Source organism: Podarcis tiliguerta (assembly GCF_965153285.1).
Source record: "Podarcis tiliguerta genome assembly, chromosome: 1".
Lineage (NCBI taxonomy): Eukaryota > Metazoa > Chordata > Lepidosauria > Squamata > Lacertidae > Podarcis > Podarcis tiliguerta.
In genome coordinates, this window is record NC_139534.1 from 41,602,080 (window position 1) to 41,621,238 (window position 19,159).

At 38.3% G+C, this 19,159-nt stretch overlaps 1 protein-coding gene across 12 annotated transcripts in view; it reads left to right on the forward strand.

The window, feature by feature from the left end:
- Positions 1-19,159, forward strand: part of NCKAP5 (NCK associated protein 5) — a 588,547-nt gene that overhangs the window by 317,466 nt on the left and 251,922 nt on the right. For 11 of the 12 annotated variants that reach the window (XM_083404704.1, XM_083404711.1, XM_083404705.1 and 8 more), the window contains one exon: positions 706-839. In XM_083404704.1, the coding sequence (XP_083260830.1) occupies positions 706-839 (134 nt within the window). Of the gene's footprint in view, positions 1-705; positions 840-19,159 lie in introns of those variants that run through there. The other variant, XM_083404703.1, reaches the window with a different exon arrangement.

The window sequence follows — 19,159 nt, forward strand, 5'->3', positions numbered from 1 at the left end:
GCTTCAAATTGCACAACATTGTGTTTACAATTGTTTTTGAATAAGCATGCACACATAAATAGAATGCCTGGTATGATCCCCCCCCCACCAGCATTCCCCTGAATTTCTAACTTTTGCATTATAATTTTGTAGCTGAACTTTTGACAAGCTATGTGTAGGACTCATTGATGCCACTACATTATGTATGTAAGAAGAGTTCTGCTGGATCAGGATGAAAGCCCACATAGTCCAGAATCCTATTCCCACAGTGAGCAACAAGACGCATATGGGGAGCTGGCAAGTGGGCCTTGAATGCAATTAGTATTCAGAGGCACATTGCCATTGACAGAGAAGGTTGAACATAGGCATCATGGATAGTAGCTTTTGATAACTGTATTCCCCATGATTTTGTCTAATCTTTTAAAGCCCTCCAGGGGAATACCTTGTACCAGGGATTAATTGATCCACAGGAAACTGAGGTGGTGCTCCAGAAACCTGCTAAAGGGCAAGGAACTACAAGAAGGAAGCAGCTCAGGGTGGGAACAAACAAGAAGAATGTGAGCTTTTAATATAGGGTGGCAAATATGACTTAATAGGCATTACCAAAACCTGGTGGACTGGAATGTAGAAATGGGGGTGGGACATAACCTTTTTTTGCATTGTGAAAGTACTGTTGAAATTTGAAAGCACTCTTGAACAGTTTTGTTCTCCTGGTTTTTTTTTTAGCGTGAGAAGCTGATACATGAGTTGGAGGAAGAGCGACATTTGAGACTTGAAAGTGAAAAAAAATTACGAGAAGTGACACTGGAATCTGAGCGCAACAGGGTTCAAATGAGAGGACTGCAGCAGCAGTTTTCCAGGTACGCTATTAATTTTTGGCTCATTTTTTTAAATGGTCATGCACATATGAAAACAGTAAAAGTTTGAAGTTGTACAAACATTCTCAGAGACCCAAATGAAACAAATGAACCTGTGCCATATCCATTAATTTCAATGGGTCTACTCCAAGTTGGACCAACATTGGCTACAACCTTGAATCCTGTACTTGTCTACTCAAATGCAAGTTCAATTATGAAAGTAAGAATTGTCTCCAACAAGCTGTCATCAGGACCCAGGCTGTAAGTCTGCAATCCTTAACAGAACTCTGTTCCTGAACCTAATTTAAATCTGCGAGAATGGGATTTACACAAACTAATTAGATGCACACTTGCAACACAAATGGCCATCTGGAGTATGGAAAAGGTTAAAGAATAGTCCTGAACTTACTCATTTTTTTGATTAATAAATCCAGTCTTTAATGTAGATGAAAAATACCTGGAGAAGCAAACCTAAACTTGTGCATGTTATGTGTCCTATGTACATTCTTGCATGTAAAGGTGAAAGGACCAGCTTCAAATTAGTTCACCAGCCAGGAATAAGCTGCCATTAGTTTAAGTGAGATAACTGCCCCAGGCAGCAGTTGCATGGAGAAAGAAGTGTGTGTGTACTGTGTGTGTGTACATACGTGCTCCACACAGCTTGCTCTGCATTCTCTTACTTGAACCTGTTGCCCTCAGGTGTGCTATCCTGTTGCCAGTGCTGAAACAATATTCAGCCACCATTCTAGTTACCTTCTCTATGTGTGTGTAGGAAGAGCATATTGCCTTTTGCTTTGGGCAGTAAAATGTCTTGGACTGACCCTGACACCATGTGCATCTTTACAAAGAGGAATAACATAGCAATGGTGATTCATGCCCAACCTACATCCCACTCAGTCTACTGCCATGAGTTCTTTGTGAGGCTGCTCTTTATTTGTTTAAAATACTGTTCTTTGTTTTGCCATTTATCGCATCATATATATGCTGCCTTTTGTGCATAATGACAGTATATGAAAACACAATGAGTTCCCAAAATTCAGAACGAAACAGCAGCTGCTACGTCAATAGCAAGTAGTTAAAAAGGATCCAGCTGCTATTAATGGCCGGCAAAAGGCCTCCAAGAATAAATGTGATTCCTGCGAGTGCAGAAAAATGCATTAATGTGGGTGCTTGCCTCAGTTCAGAAGGGAGATTATTTCACAAGAACCACAGACATTCCAGGTCATGTAAGCCTTCACAAAGCTACTTACACAGCCAATTAATTTGTGTTGTATGTGGAGAAGTTCTACTGTCTGGAAATTTCAGCTAGTTTAGTGGCTTCAGTATTAACCAGTGCAGCCTGCGTGGGACACATACAATGTCAAATCTGCAGTTACTTCACTGTTTTCCATTTAGTTTGACGACTTTTAAACCTTAAATGGTCCGGTGTTATACATGTTAAAATCCTCCTCAGCCCCATGTCCATCTATTGGAAGCATGGGAAAAGGCTTTCTCTCTGATAGAAACAAGCTGCAGTGTGTACACAGTAGGGGTGTTCTTGGTGGTCTTTAGGCATCAGGCCCCTCCAGCCCTTCTCCAAAGAACCTTTGGGGTAGTCTGTTCTTTTATCACAACTGATTGCTGTTCTTAACTGCAAGCTTTAATGAGTTAGAGGAATAATTTTAATACTTAAAAGGCTACTTTGAATACAAGTGCTTATAAAACAACAGATAAAAAGTTCTATCTTAGAAAAAGCATTTCCCCTTCAAGTTCACGCTGGATGGAACGTTTCTCCTAAGATACTCCTGCTGTGACATAGACATGTTTTGGTTCTATGAAAAAATAGGCAGATTTAGCTGATTTATCAACTGGTGTTTCTTAATCATGCAATGGGCTTACTTTTAATTCCCCCCCCCCCCGGGCTTTTATGACACTCTGATATTCAACAGTTCATAATATTTTGGAAGCTGATTTGGTTTTTTTATTATTATTATTGAAAGGCAGCTTATAAATATTTGAATAAAATAAATATAAATGAGGTGACACTGTGCCTTGCACTTCTGGCTTTCACCTGACAATAATAGAAAAATGGGAACCCACCAGCACTTGCAAGTTTCTGTTTCTAGGAAGAACTATTTGTTCTTGTGCATGCGCTGCTTGAAATTCATTTGGTTAAAAATGTAAGGCCTAGGGCACCTTCTTCTCTGTCCCCCTCATCATCAAAGTATACTCAACCCATCTGTATAACAACAAAGCACAAAAGCATATGAAAATCTGTCAACTGCCCTTTTTTGTTTAGTGACAGTATAAAGCTGTCTCTTCATATGCTGAGAAAATGTTAACGTATCATATAAGCTGTCAGTTTGAGTGCACAGGTCTTCCTGAATGCATGTGACTTTTGAAGCCAGGGGTGGTTTTCTTTTTTCTTTTTTCCACTTTGATTGACATTCCAACTCAGCAGTATCTCATTTCTGTTAGCAACTCAGCAATATTTCTTCCTGAATTTTTTTATCATCTGAAATCCTTATTTTTAACGTATGTGTAAACCTCATATTAAAAATGGCACCGTGACTACAGCCACACTTTTAAGTGCCTGACTACTCAATAAAATGTTTTTTTAAGAAAACCATGTGGCTTCAGTTTACGCTGTTAATTTGCATGTAGGTTTTACATGGAATGCTTTCCATTATGCTTGACATTCTACACCAGCACCATTACCATTCCGTTCATTATCCTATATTGTCATTGTTGGTGGTTGCTTTCATACAGAATCACATTGGCCAGGTCTACTAAATCATCTTTTCCAGTATAGTGCTTTCTGATTGGTTTAAAATATACTAAGTGCTTCACATAGGTCAAGGCAGCATTTTCCTGTTTCATGACATGAGAAGCAGCCTAACATTGAATCAAACCACTGGACCATCTATCTCCGTACTGAAAGGCAGTGACTATTCAGGGTTTCAGACAGGGGGCTCCCCCAGGCCCTTCTCTAAATGATTCTCTTTTAGCTCTACGAGGAGTTCAACTACTCTCTTTCTTGAGTTTTGTTTTGTATGTTATTTCAACCCTGCTGTCTAGTGGTATGTGCCGAAATGCCAAAGAAGACTCAGAAACATCTGAATGATTTATAGTGTTATTCCAGCAAGAACATGAAGTTGTATGCAGGGTATAAATGGATTACATCGTTCATTTTCTGCACGGCCTTATTGTACCAAGTGCTTGTTGAGCAAACACGCTCTGCATAAGATCCATGCAAACGATCAGATGTTAGAGCATTGACTTTGGCTTTTTTATTATTTCAATTACTATGTTAGGCCATGGAAGGCAATAAAAGACATTACTACATTAACAGTCCCTCTGCAAACAGTTATTGAAGCTTTTTGTACTGGTGCTTTAAACTTTTCTTTTCAGTTTTAAACTAGAAAAAGCCAAGCATTTCAGTGAAGATGGCCTTAATGATAAGCATATCATTGTGGGGGAATATCCTATTCATGCTTACTTAGAAGTATGTACTGTGGCATTTACGCCTAAACCTTGCAGTGCAATTCTGTGCATATTTGCTCAAAAGTAAGTACCACTGTGTACTGTAGGGTTTACTTCTGGGTAAATCTGTGTAGGATTGCAGCTTGAGTTTTTAATAATACACAAGCAAAATGTAGGAAATCAATTACATTTGGGTTAGAGGGAGTCTGACAGATAATACGCGCTGTAATTCCAGTTTCAGTGTGTGTTTCTGCTTTCTGCTGGTCACGCTAAATATTAAACAAGGTTATGCCTGTCACTTCCAACAGGTGTGAACACAAACACTATGAATTTGGTAACACGTTACATAGGATGACAGCCTGTGTCAGCTTCAGGTGCAAACATCTTCAGATCCTTCCCGTTGTAATTTTGATTCTCTCAGAGTTTGGTTTAGTGATGCTAGTGACATACTGTCAGCTTAACAGTGAAGAATTAATTCTCAGATTATTAGCGATAATGTGATAGTTTGCATTTATGCTGCTTTACTGTTTAAGAAGATTAGTCTGAAAAGCGATGACAAACCTAGATAGCATCTTAAAAAAGCAGAGACACCATCTTGCCAACAAAGGTCCGTATAGTTAAAGCTATGGTTCTCCCAGTAGTGATGTGTGGAAGTGAGAGCTGGACCATAAAGAAGGCTGATTGCTGAAGAATGGATGCTTTTGAATTATGGTGCTGGAGGAGACTCTTAAGAGTCCCATGGACTGCAAGAAGATCAAACCTATCCATTCTTAAAAAAATAAGCCCTGAGTCCTCACTGGAAGGACAAATCCGGAAGCTGAGGATGAGAAGAGAAGACTCCCTGGAAAAGACCCTGATGTTGGGAAAGATTGAGGGCACAAGGAGAAGAGGACGACAGAGGACGAGATGGTTGGACAGTGTTCTCGAAGCTACTAACATGAATTTGACCAAACTGCGGGAAGCAGTGGAAGACAGGAGTGCCTGGCGCGCTCTGGTCCATGGGGTCACGAAGAGTCAGACATGACTAAACGACTAAAGAACAACAACAATAGAATGCCATTCTTTTTTTTCTCAGCAAAGGTTTTTATCAGGCAGAATTACAGGAGTAAGCAATGGAAAGCAAGTCTATCAAGTCAGTTCTCAGTATCAAAACTAATGGCAGATCTCATGCTAAAGCAGTAGGCTACTTTTGTGTACTTTGACGTGAAAGGCTGGGGCAGTATATATTTGGCTTGGGTATGGAGACACTTTGCTGCATATTTCCATCATTACGGTGCTTCCTAGGGTAGGATTGAAAGCACACTGTGCAGCCCACCAGGTAGTATGGTGAACAACTGCATTGTGTGCATGATCATGTGGATGGTACAGTGGTGTCAGGTCTAAACAATGAATTATATGGACCAAAAGCAAGCAATAAAATATATTATATTGTTTTATGATTGCCTGAGATCTTACCACATAAGCTTAATTAGACGGTATGGCATCCCACATCTATGCACTGTCAGTATATCCCTATAGAATCTAGGTAATAAAAGCCCATTTTAACGTGCATTTTCAGCCTTCCTTTCCCTTCTCAGTGGAACCTCAAACACTCATGAAAAACTCCACAGAAAGTTGATGGGCTTTCCAGAGCAGTAGTTATCCTTAAAGAATTGCCGCTAGAAGGAAGAACAAGGTGCACACAGTCTTTTAAATGTATGAAATGTGAGTGTGTACACAGTTGTCCATGGGTTTATTTATTTTTGCCAGCAGTGCACTATTGTGATTACTGGCATTGCTCAGATCATCTGCTGCATAATAGCTAGAGATGAATGGCGTTTTCTAAGGGAGTTTCTTTCCTTAAGGATTTTTTTCTTTTAGGTGTAGCCCCTTCCTGCTAAATAATTCTGTAGGCTACTTCCATGGATGTGAGCTTAGTTCCAAGAAAATAAGTTGCGTATTTCTTCTGATATTCATAGATAAGGCTGTGGGGGGGAGGGTAGGAAGTCTTCTTAGCTGGAAAGGATAAAACATTCATCAGAAAGAAAGTCTTGAAAACAACACACTTACTTTGAAAAGGGAGAGAACAGGGAAGGGAGGGAGGGAGAAATAATGGTTTATCTTACCATCTGTCAGAGAACAGTATGATAAAAGATGGTACTATGCTTTAATGCTCAAAGTGACTTGGGGCATTCTTTATTTCATTGTGCTTCCCTTGCCTACTAGCTTTGGGGTTGTGCCCCACTGCTTTTGCATGCTTTCTAATAGCCTGGCTGGCTGCCATTGTTCTTAGCATTACCTTGTTTGTTGACACTAATTTTCCTGGACCTAGTATGAACTCTGCCCTGGACAGATGCCATCACAAAGCACATCCTGCCAAGACTTGCCTTCCCAGCTTTCATCCTGGTATTTGCTTCCAAAACACACACTAAGGACGAGCAGATGTATCTATTTCAGTTTCTCTCAGTTTCTCATCTCCCCCCCACTCCAATCTATAGTTCAGTTCTCTACATTTCCCAATCAGTTTTCATTTTCTTTTAAACTCCACATAAACATTTATCAGCAAATTTCTTCTAATTATACAGAAATATGCTTGCATTTCTTTTTTAAAAAAATAGCATTCCCTTAGTGTAATGTATTTTACTACTAGATCAGTTTTATGCACATATTACCCATGTAATGTATTTTTGTGCACATTACATGGCCGCAAAACAATACTGTAATATTTGGAGAAGGGTGAATTTGAAGGATGATTGTGCTTCCATTCTCACATTGTTTCAGAAAGTTTGGAATAGGTAGGTTTGCCTTTAAATGCAATTCAAATCAAATTTCTACCCCCTCTGTAATAATCTCCGATAGTGAACACAGCCACCAGTCATAAATCCAGGAATCAGAATTTCAGGCCAAAGCAACTTTAGTTGAGTAAACGTTGATTGCCATTGGTAAACATTTACAGTTTTAAGAGTTAAGGGATGGTAGCTGAAGAACCTTCCATTGGTTTATAATGAAAAATAAGGATGTGAACTTTTGGTTAATGAAAAAGTGGTGTCCTGTATGATTACTCATTTTATTTATTTTGCATGTACATCATCCTGGAGTGTATTACTTGGATGGAAGTGATAATCTTAATGCTTACATAGGTGCCTTTTAGGATTCCATAGCACCTGGTCTCATCTACATAAGCAGGAACATTGCTTCTTCAAGTATTTGTGGCCCAGGAGAGTAGGAGAACATTGAACAAGCCAGTATTGTTACTGGCTACATTTTCAGTTCAGTTGGGAAATTCCATATATATATATATATATGAAGGTAGCCACTTCCAAGGCAGCTCACATCTTATTAAAACACAAAATACTGTAAGCATAAAATCAAAATGCAAAACTCTACATGTCTAAAAATATAATGCTACCAGCAGCTACATTGTCAGCGAAATAAAACAGAAGCAATCTCATTCAAAAGCTGACCAGACTAAAAAAAGTATTTAGGGTTCTCCTAAAAGTCAAAGTGTTTCATTTTTTTTAAGTATGCATTTTGTATTATTATATATGTGATTCCTTATTATTGTATTTTCAGATATGTATATAAATATCTTATACTTTGTACAAAGTAACCTATTATTCTGCCTGTTCAAAGTGTAAATAATGCATCTGTAGAAAATACATGTAAGAAATCAGAAGTCCAATTAAATAAGTGGCTAATTTCTCTCCCCCCCTCCCATTTTCAAAATAATTTTTATTTGGTTTTACAAACTTGAAATTATAATCATACCAAAACAAATCCACAGTTAAAAGATTCCCCCGAATCTCTGGACTTCCCACCTTCCCCTCCATGGGTTCTGTTGTTACTGCATATTTCTACTGCATATTTTTTCACTAATCCAAGTATTTTTTATAACTCCAGTATATTCATAGTTCTCTTTACGTTACAAGTGTTACTGCAGTCCTGCTAGTGTTTCCAGCTCCTTACAGTGGTTTTCTAGATAAGCTATAAATTTTTCCCATTCCTTATTAACATTTTGGTCTTCCTGGTTTCTGAGCTTTCCGGTCAGTTTTGCCATTTCGGCGTAGTCTAACAATTTAATTTGCCATTCTTCTCTGGTAGGGGCTTTATCTTCTTTCCATCACTGGGCTAAGAACATCTAGGCAGCTGTCGTCGCATACATAAAAAGTCTTTTTTGCTCCCTTGGAGCACCTTGTAGGTGCTGAAATAAGTGGCTAATTTCTATTACATTTTTGTCATCTTTGTTTTGCTTTCAGGAAGGGATACAATAGGACATGCATTTCAAGAATACTACCCATAGGCATATAAAATGCAATATTAGGAAGTTCAGTTTTAGCATGGAGATAAGCAACTGAGTAATAGGCCTTCGCTAGTCTGCTTAAATTCTTTACATGTTTTGAAAGCTTCTTTAAAGAGGTCCTGGGAAATGAGTAATATGTGTCTGCCGTGGGCAAAAACATAATAATTTACTTGCTTGGTTTCTAATTCTCTCTCTCTTTCCTTCTCCATTCTGTGTTTGAAAGTGAGATTTAGTATTGGCTCAACCCTATCATATCATTACTCTGGCAATCTTGTCAATTGGCAACTATTTCGTAGATCCACAGAATATGTGTGTCTATAAAGAGAGTGGGTGTGTTTTTTTAACACACACACGGGAGAGACTAAGCAATAGGTTGATAATTATGCAAGCTTCAGTTTGTATTGAAATCTTCATCAGGCAGAATGCATTCTAAATGCCTAATAAACCCAGCATAGAAACTTTATTTACGTATTTGAGGACCAAGCTAGATGTTACACAGCAAGATGTGTGTACCAATCACCTGGTGTGTCTCTGTATGTATGTTTAATAAAGTGTGCCAGGGTAAAGCAGTGAGATTTGAGCAGAATAGCACAGAGCAGAGAAATAACTCCTTAACCCTTTCTCCTCTGTTAAAGTTTGTTCTCAAATTGCTCTGCACTCCCAGGAGAAAATATACTAGTGCTAGTATATACTAGTAGGTGGAAAATATCTTGGGTGCTAAACTTTGAATGGGAAATAACCAGTGTCTTCTCCCTGACAGAGCCTGACCTGGCTGCCAATTAGGTTGCATACATGAGGAAAGCAATGGGTGCAGGTTTTTTAAATGCGGTGGAGCTAGTGGTGGAGTCCAGTGTAGTGCTAAGTTTCTTGTTCAGTCAGCACAAGGATTTCTGCTTGCGGAATAGCACTGTATTCTCCCTGTGTGTCCCCTAAATCTATTCTAGAGTTTTCCCCAATCCTCTGGAGCAGATTTTGGGCATGGCAGCTTATAGGTAGAACAGAGAGAGAAGGTCCTGTTTTGAATGTAGGTCTGCTTCTGACCACCCTCCTAATTTTTCTATGCTGTCAGACCTATGCAGGCTATTAAGAAAACATATTTCTGTAACAGTTAGTGGATGGTCTCTAATTTTCAGTTTTTATGTGGTTTTGCTATTGTAAACCACTTTGTTATTTTTAATGATATAGTGGTTTATAAATAAATGAAATAAGCTTCTAGAGTGCCAAAGGTTTCCCATCCTTCATCTTGGTTTCTCTCAGACTTGTGTCTGTCATTGGCCTAGCTATTCTTGTCTGTCTTCCCAGTGCCACCTGCAGACACTGAAGCCTTAACCACTCAGGTGTCTGAATCTGCTTGGCTCTGGCAATGAGTGACACAAGGGCCAGTCAGCCAGTGCTGTATACAGTTCAGCTTCAAGAAGGAGGTGTGTGTGTTGATTTTTTACTTATATAAGTGCTCACCTGTTATATGCTGCATAAGTTCAGTTTCTGCTTTGAGCCTAAACCAAAGAAGAAATGTCAGGAGAGCAGTGAATCGGCTTTCCCCCCAATGGGGGTTTGTTCCTGTTAAATAATAATAATAATAATAATAATAATAATAATAATAATAATAATTTATACCCCGCCCATCTGGCTGGGCTTCCCCAGCCACTCTGGGTGGCTTCTAACAAAATATTAAAATACAGTAATGCATCAAACATTAAAATTTTCCCTAAATAATAATAATAATTTAATAATAAAAAACTTACATAATTGACAGTATTCGAAGTTTATAAGAAAAAGAAATAAGCATTTATTATTTTCTGGAGCTATTGAATGTTTTGAACACAACTTTGTAAAGGTTAAAAAGAAATAATAAAAGTTTGACCTTATGAAAACAGACAATCTTCAAGTCCTCCAGGTTCTCAAACAACAAAACAAAACAAAGCTTAAATCTTATATTTGCCAATATAATTGTGTCACATCTTGGTTTCAGACTCTCATGTAATATCTTTCGACTTCCTTTTGCCAGTAATACAGAGAGTTTTCCATAATAGGAATTGCTTGCAGCACCAGAGCAGGAGAATCATATACTGAACATGTGTTGCTGAAGCATTTCTTCATGTTTCATCTAACATAGCTCATATTCACACACTGACACATTCTTCTTGTTGTCGTTTTTTAAAAAAAGATTATTTTGCCAGACAAGTAAGTACCTTAGTCACAAAGATGAGCAAAAAATAAAATGTTCTCCTAGTCTTTCAAGTCCAAAATTCTTTTGTAATCATACTGTCTAGTATTGGTTTCCTCTGGGGCATGGAAATCCTTTAGACTTATCTAAATGTCTAATTCTTGAGTCACCCTCAGAATTATACCCGCAATCTCTGCATAACGCCAATGTCACATCAGAAAATATTCACAGGTTAAAATAAATGGTTTTCATTCAAAACCATGAGCTTTCCATTATTGTATGTGTATAATAAATTCAAAGCCAGCATAAATTTATATGGGTTACATTGGTACCACAGCACAATCGCAGTCTACACATTGTGGGTCATGGGCTAGCCTTGGAATACTTTACAGTTGCCAGAAAATATGTCAAGTTGCATGGAGCCAGAGATTTTTCCAGTTTCAGCAACTCCTTCATTTCTCAAAAGACATACAAATGAGATGCCTGTGATTCCAGATCAGATGTGACTTCTGTGGGCAGAGATGCATGTATACAGCCTGGAGGTTCATCATCATTAAGCTCATTAGCTGCTTTGTGCTACTGTCTCAAATCAGATTTAATAGTAAAATACAGCATATGGAAGCCAAAATAATTAAAATAAGTAGTTTGAGATAAGCTGACCATGTGATATGTGCTTCCAAAGATTCAACCTTAACTCTTTCCCATATAGGCTGTTATCAAGCTAAATAATGACTGAATCGGTCCTATGGCTATTTTTTTTTTAATGCTCTCCACTTTATTTACCTGATAAATATGTCCAATAATAATTTATAATAATAATAAATTATTATTTATACCCCGCCCATTTGGCTTAGTTTCCCCAGCCACACTGGACGGCTCCCAATCAAGTGTTAAATACAATCGATTCTTCAGATGTCTTTTAAAAATAAGATAGCTACTTATTTCCTTGACATCTGGTGGGAGGGCGTTCCACAGGGTGGGCGCCACTACTGAGAAGGCCCTCTGTCTGGTTCCCTGTAACCTCACTTCTCGCAATGAGGGAACCACCAGAAGGCCCTCGGTGCTGGATCTCAGTGTGTCTGCCAGTGCAGAATCGTACAGCTCTATACCTAGACGGCAGATAGATAGAACTGGAAATGTTCTGTTGTCTGAAACAAACATTGGTTATAGCTCACGGCTTAGCTTCAGGCAGCAAGACCACAACAGTTTCCTCTCTAAGAAATTGTGCACTCGTGCTAAGCTGTGGATTGGCTTAATGCTGTGTGTGAGCTGGTTCAATTTGTCCTGTAAAAGAGTATAAGGATGTGCTACTGGGGATAGAAACTATACAAAAATGAGTGTAAAAATCAAGTATCCATTAAGCCTGATATCTATTACAAGTTTGATGTGTTTCATGACAATACATATGAGTTTGGTGACAATAATATTTTCAAATTTATCCTTGTCAGTCTTCCACATTAATTGCTTTGGCATCTCCAGAAGATGGTTGGGTTATTTTTGTAAGACTGTAGTGATACATGAGCAATTTATAGACTTTGCTTAATCTGTTGCTTCAGGGGATTTTTGTGACCTTAAAAAGTAGAGAAGCTATAGGAAAAAAATACACCGTGGATAAATATGATGGTATTCTGCCAACACCATCCTGTAAGGCAGAATGCATGGTCAACACTGCAGAAAAAGTCTTGAGCACAGAAGACAAAGGGCAGTGTGAGTGTTCCATTTAATTGACTTAAAGAAGCTATAACATAGCAAGAGGCTTAAACTACTTAATTGCTACTTTGGTTCAGACGTCCCTAAAAGGATTAGTGACATTTGGCAGTATCCAGCTAAACAGTTCTGCCAGTGCAAGAGCTTTTAGCTGCACAATGGAATTTCCTGCACACACCCTCCCCAAATCTGCTGCACAGGATTCAGAGGAAATCTAGGACAGATTTAAGTGGGACACAGGTAGTGGACTTCAGGTATGCAGCTTTAAAGTCCTTCCCCCTGTCCTCGCTCCTGCATCATGGGGGACACCAAACCCCATAAATTGCTTAGCCCCCTCTGCTGGGTTAATCCTCTGGCCTCTTGTCAGAGCCCTGCCAATGCCTGATACCCTCTCATGTTCTTGTATATTCAGAGATAGCCCATGGATTGTTTTGAATATATTTTTAATTTTATTTTAAACAGCTTGCACATCCGTTTGTTTCTAAAGCAGACATACATTATTACAGTGCACCAGCTCATTGTGTATGGGCACCAGTATTAAATGTGCATTTCAAGGCTGTGTTTACATCCCTACCTTTGCTGAATTTGGGTGATACTTTGTACATCTACCCTACCATTATTTCTGCAGTGGACAGGAAATTGGGTAGAACTGGACATAACAGAGTTTCAGGATTAATGTTGATGCTCATTGAACAATGTATGCATTAAACTGACTGGATTATGCATCAGCAAGGATAGGAAACCTCAAGTTGGATTTAACTAAACAGTAGTTCTTGTATGCATGTGGGAAGAATTCTGGTGCATGACTCTTGGTGAGGCAGGTTTATCTACAAACCATGTCGAGACAATTTAATCTCATTTTTTGATTGGATCATGAGCTTAACAACTGAAGGAAGTGTGATGTGCTTAGTGCAGCTTGACTTTATTCCAGAATTTGACATGGTCCTACATTGTGTTCTCATGGGGCAATTCACATTTCTCTAGCTTTCCTTTATGCTGCAGAAACAAGATACATAGCAGGTGCCTGCAGGCATAACACTGTGGGGATGTGTTTTTGTCAGATCTCTCTAGTTTAGTTACACTTGGTTTGGATTATGATTTGGTTTGATTCAAGTCTCTGAAGACAACGCTTAATTAATGAATTAAATTTGAAAGGAAGCATTCTTGTTCTGGCCATCTTTTATGCAAACCTGCTAGAAGATGCAATTTACTTTTGTGTTGTTTTTAATGAAATGGTCTTAACTGAGAAGGTAATACAAGTAAGGTCAATATTAGAAATAGGCTGCCTGGCATATTGCCACATTTTTTGTTGTACACTTGAACATTTGATAATCACTGTTAGAAAGCACATATACCCAGATTATTATACAGTAGTCTACCAACTGCACAGGCTGGCTACTATCAGGACTAATAATTGGCTTCTGGCCTATGTATCAGTTAAATATAAGGCATAAAATAAACTGATAGCACTTCTTAACATTCAGTCTTAAGGAATTTACGGTGCTGATGGTTCTCTGAAGTTTTGTCCTTGTCCTTGAGACTGCAAGTTTCATGCCGAACCAGAAGCTTTTGGGTGCTACTTTCATTGTGCTGCTGCCTTTTGTATGCCCCTCTGCACACTGATCCCAAAATAGTACTGGAAGAACATTCTGCATCATGGAGCTGTACATTTCCAGATGCACACTAGATGTACACTGCATATATGACATGGATGTAGTTGAGGTCTGCATCATGGTGGATGACACCCCCTTATTTTTTTAGTTTAGGAAGTTAACAAAACTGGGAGTTTGTTTTTATATATATATAATTTTTATTAATTTACAACAAAAACAAAAAACGCACAATAATTTCACATCCAATTTTTCACAAAGTATTTCTTTTCTGGACTTCCTTCAGCTTTTCTGTAAATCATCCATAGTCATTATTTAAGTTACGCATTCCTTAAGTTTGTATTGTCATTATTTAAACCTTTCCTTTTCTATTCCCTTTTAACAATACTTCTCAAATTTCACAGTGCTTCTTTAAATCCCTCTAGCGTTATCTGTCCCTCACTAATACTTTTCAGATATTCCACAAATTTTCCCCAGTCCTCGATGAACTAGCTAATCTTCCCAGTCAATTTATCCAACTCAGCATAGTCTAACAGCTTCATTCTCCATTCTTCCATCGTCGGTATTTCTTGTTGTTTCCATTTCTGAGCCAGTAACACTCTTGCAGCTGTCACTGCATATTGAAAAAAATTACAGTCCTTTCTCTTTATCTCATTTCCTAAAATTCCTAACAGAAAGGCCTCTGGTTTCTTTATAAATGTGTTTTTTAGTATCTTCTTCAATTCATTATATACCATTTCCCAGAAGCCTTTCACTTTCTTACATTCCCACCACATATGGTAAAAAGAGCCTTCTTTAAAAACTGGGAGTTTGTTGTCTTGGTTGGGTGCTATATATTATGTAAGTCACAAGATTTGCAGGCCTGTCCTAGTCTAAGCAGATCAGATCAGACAGCCAGCCAGCAGGGCTTGCCATAAATACTTTTTTCTGCTAAAAGTTTTATCCCACTACATATTTTGAGTCTTTTTACTCCTAAGATAGCAATGTGGGACAAACTACATTACTGTTTCTCTTTTACCTTTATTGACTTGAGGGAGACCACATCAGAACAGTAAAAATACAATTTAGGGGGAAAATACAAGTCAGCTGGGTATGTTTAGTCTGGATTAAAGATGACTGAACAAAATTGTAATTGCAGACTAGTGTATAATGTAAAGGATGTTCAAAAGCAATGAGACATTTTCTCTCCTTAAGTAGGCAAGAAAGCAAGAGTAATTATCCAAGCCAGTGAGATTAATCCAAGACTCTATAATTGCTAATTAAAAATGGCATGTACATAAAAGGGCGACAGGGTTATATTTAGGTCTAAATATAAAAGATTTTTTTATGAGAACATTAGTAATTGAAAAAATACAGTAGGAATTATGCAACTATCAGTAGAACTATAATAAAATATGTATTCACCCTTTGGGAGCTAATCAAATTACTTTACAAAGATTAGGGAAAGTCTATAGGGCTATAACATTAGCTAGGCCAAGATACAGCTAATCTTGAAACCATTTTAAACACGAATTTTAGAATTTCATTGAATTTGAAGGTTGCACTCCTGCATATAGTTAAGTCTGCTTATATCGTATAGAAGAGTATAGAATTTTAGGAAACTAATTGTGTGCCATGTTAGCAATTTCGCTGCCAGTGGCAAGTGGTGGGTTTTATCTTAGAGTTAGTTAATACATCAGAGGTCATAATGAGGTACCGTCTCAATAAAAGGTTAATGTAAAGTGTGGAAAAGGTAGGGTTACTCACACCAGAGAGGAAATAACTTCCTCTGTAAAGTATTAGAATGCATAATTAAAGCTAGAACTACTGACCATATGGTACAGATGTGGGGAACCCTCTGTGGCCATTGACCATGCCTACTAGGTTGATGGGAGTCATAGTTCAGCAACATCTGGAGGGCCGAATGTTCCCCCATATATATTTCACATGGAGAGCCATGTTGAATCAAATTAAACACGCATCTAGATCACCATCCTGTTCTTAAAGTGGTCAGTCAAATTTCTATGGGAAGCCCTGAGTGCAGCAGCTCTCTTCCCATTTACACATCCCTGCAACTGGTATTCAGAGGCATACTGCCTCCACTAATGGAGGTAGCCATCCTGGCTAGTTGCCATCAATAGCTTTATGAATTTGTCTAATCTTTTCTTAAAAGCTATCAATTAAAGCGGGCCATTACTGAAGAACCAGGGTGGTTGGCCATTGGATCCACTATTTGTCTTGTCTCCTTAATCCGCCGGAGCCTGTCTTTGCATGCAGGGGAGGTCAGAGAGTATTGTATATACTTGGTGGTGCACAGAAGCTAAAGGACTTAAAATAAAATGTTATCGATAATTAACAATATGAAAAGAATTTCAGAAATGGAGCTTCCCTCACCCATAGTGAAATACATCACAATAGATAAATTGTTGTGATTGAAGTTTTCAGATAAAAACTTTCACTTTGAAATTTGGAGTGTTCAGAGCAAAAGACGACTGAAATCTCCATTGAAATTCGAAAGATGGGGTGGGTAAGCCACCATTCCCCCACCACATCCCCAAAAAGTGTTCCTAGAATAGTGATGCTTGTTGATGTAGTTTTGGACTAGTATGGATCTCTGCTTGAAAATGCAATCTACAATTGTTTAAGCCCATATGTCCACATCGGTATCATTCTATTTTGATGGAAGGATGCTGTTGTAGTTAACTTTTCCTGCACTCCCCAATTTCACTCAACATATTTACTGATAATTCCAGAATCTGTCTCCTAGTTTCATTGTATTAAGGTTGCAAAATTGGAACGGGAATTTTGACTCAAGTTTAGCAAAGGAAGATAAAAAGGAGGTCTGCTAAAGACATAAAGAGGGAAAGTTCCAAGCATGAAGGTGATTGACAGAGAACTCACTCACAGAGGGGGTGGGGACAGGTTCTGTTTTAGATGGGAAACTGCTTGGAAATGCATTAAGCAGAGGACAGAGTAAAGGGATGATAGCTTCTCAGTGGAGGGAAGAAAGCATTGGCAAACTCAGATATTGTCCAATTACTTGATCCAGATGGCTACTTAAGGATCATCAACCAAGGGATCTTGTCAAAATGGTGAGTGACACTGAGTTATTCAGCATGATGAATTCTGAAGCACCCTGTGAAGTACTTCCAAAGGATCTCTCTAATAGGTGAATGGGCAGCAAAAGAACAGATGAGTTTCAATTCAAGTTAAGTACAAAATTATCCATTATGACCTAAACAAATCACATATATGTTCATAGTGTTTAAGGTTTTAGCTGGGCTTTGACTCCCCAGGAAAGATATGTTTTTGTGATGGAATATTCACATAAAATAAGAAACTCAGTGTGATCATGTCGCTTAAGTGTTTTCCTGTGGAAGAAGAATGAAGCGATCAGAGCTTTTTTGCTTGGAGAAAAGTTGACATGATTTGAGAGACTAGATAACAGCGTATGGTGGATAAAGTAGAATTGTCCTTTAGCATGCAAACAGGGGGGGTTAACAAATTAAATAGGCTTGGAAGTAGGTTCAGGATTTTCAAAAGAGAAACTTTTCATTCCACAAGGTGATTAAGGCAGCTTACAAACAAAAAAATGTAAAATAAATTCATATTCAAATACAGTATAAAAACTATATAAAAACTGCAACCAGCAAAAGAATCAACAACAGTAAAAGATCAACAGTTCATTGGACAAAATATGGGAGTAATAAATAGGTAGGCACTACACAAATGTTTCTTTGTAGAACACCATCTTAAGCATCATCACTGAAATGTTCTATTCTGAGGTGCCATCCACCTAATCTCTGAAGACAGGGAAACGTGGAACAGAGTCTCAAATATTGATTTCATTTAATGGGAAGGTTTGTGCAAGAGAAGGCAGTCTTTCAGGAAAATTATGGATTTCATGGCCACAAGATATACTGATGCCCCCTGGTTTCAAAGACTAGTTCAAGGATTGTAAACCAATCAACTGCTATTAGCCATAGCAGGTTTTTAAAAAGTATTTTATTTATATAGATAAAAACCAACAAAAATTGCAACTATATAATAAAAGTACACCAGAAATATAAGGATATACAATCTGACAGCCCTGCCCAATGCGACTAAAGCCAACAGTTTTAAAAGTAGACAGCAGCAGATACTAAATTACAGTGTATAGAAAGACACACCACACTATTAACCGTAATGGTGATTGCTAAATGAAGCAATACTGCCTCTGAGTATTGGACTTGCAATGTATGTTAGCAGCCAAGTATGTTTTATTGGAAATTGGTTGTAAGCTAGCCACACTGTGATCTGTAGAGTCCAAAACAGACTGTGCAGTAACACAGGAGGGACAGACGAACTTGCAAAGCAGAAGCTTGCCCTAGTGGTGGAGTGTGGCTAGAGTGCTAGTTATCAGAGTGAACTGGTACCAACATGGAGCGGAACCCTTGAGCCTATTCAGACAAAGGAACAGAGAGAGGGTGCAAATTTATCTTGTCAGTATTTAGAGGGGCCTCTTTCACAGTTTAACAAACAACAACAGGCCTGGGAAACAATATCTGCTTTTTTCATGCTATGCTAGATGAAGTTTTAAATAAATTAGTATGGGATCTCTCATGTTCGGTTTAAACAGAAATCGATTAACCTATAAAGAGCCAGGATCTGAACTTCTGAGTAGTTGGTAAACCTGATGAAATGTAACATCTAACCCAACTCACAGTGGAAAAAAGTAGAGTGAATAAAATTTAATGCATGGTCAAGGAGGCCTGTGGAGACAGTATGGTAGTTTGAGGAAGAACAGAGGAAACTTTCTCAGAATTGTAATTATGATTAAACTCTGATGCAGATGTTAAGGGACTGGGTACTATGTGGAAGTAATGATGAAAAATGCAGAGACTGCTGTCTGAACAACAGTTAAACTTTTGCTTTTCTTCAGAACTGACCCTGGCTCAGAAATCAGCAAGTAAATCTATATGAAATTTACAGACCTTCCAAGTGTCTCTATTTTCTAGGGACAGTCCTGGATTTACAGAAGTCGTCCTGGTATCTGACTTGACCCCACAATGTCCCACTTTTCCTTAGGACATTCCTATTTACACCAGAGAAATGTTGGAGGGTATGTGAAGACCGAGCC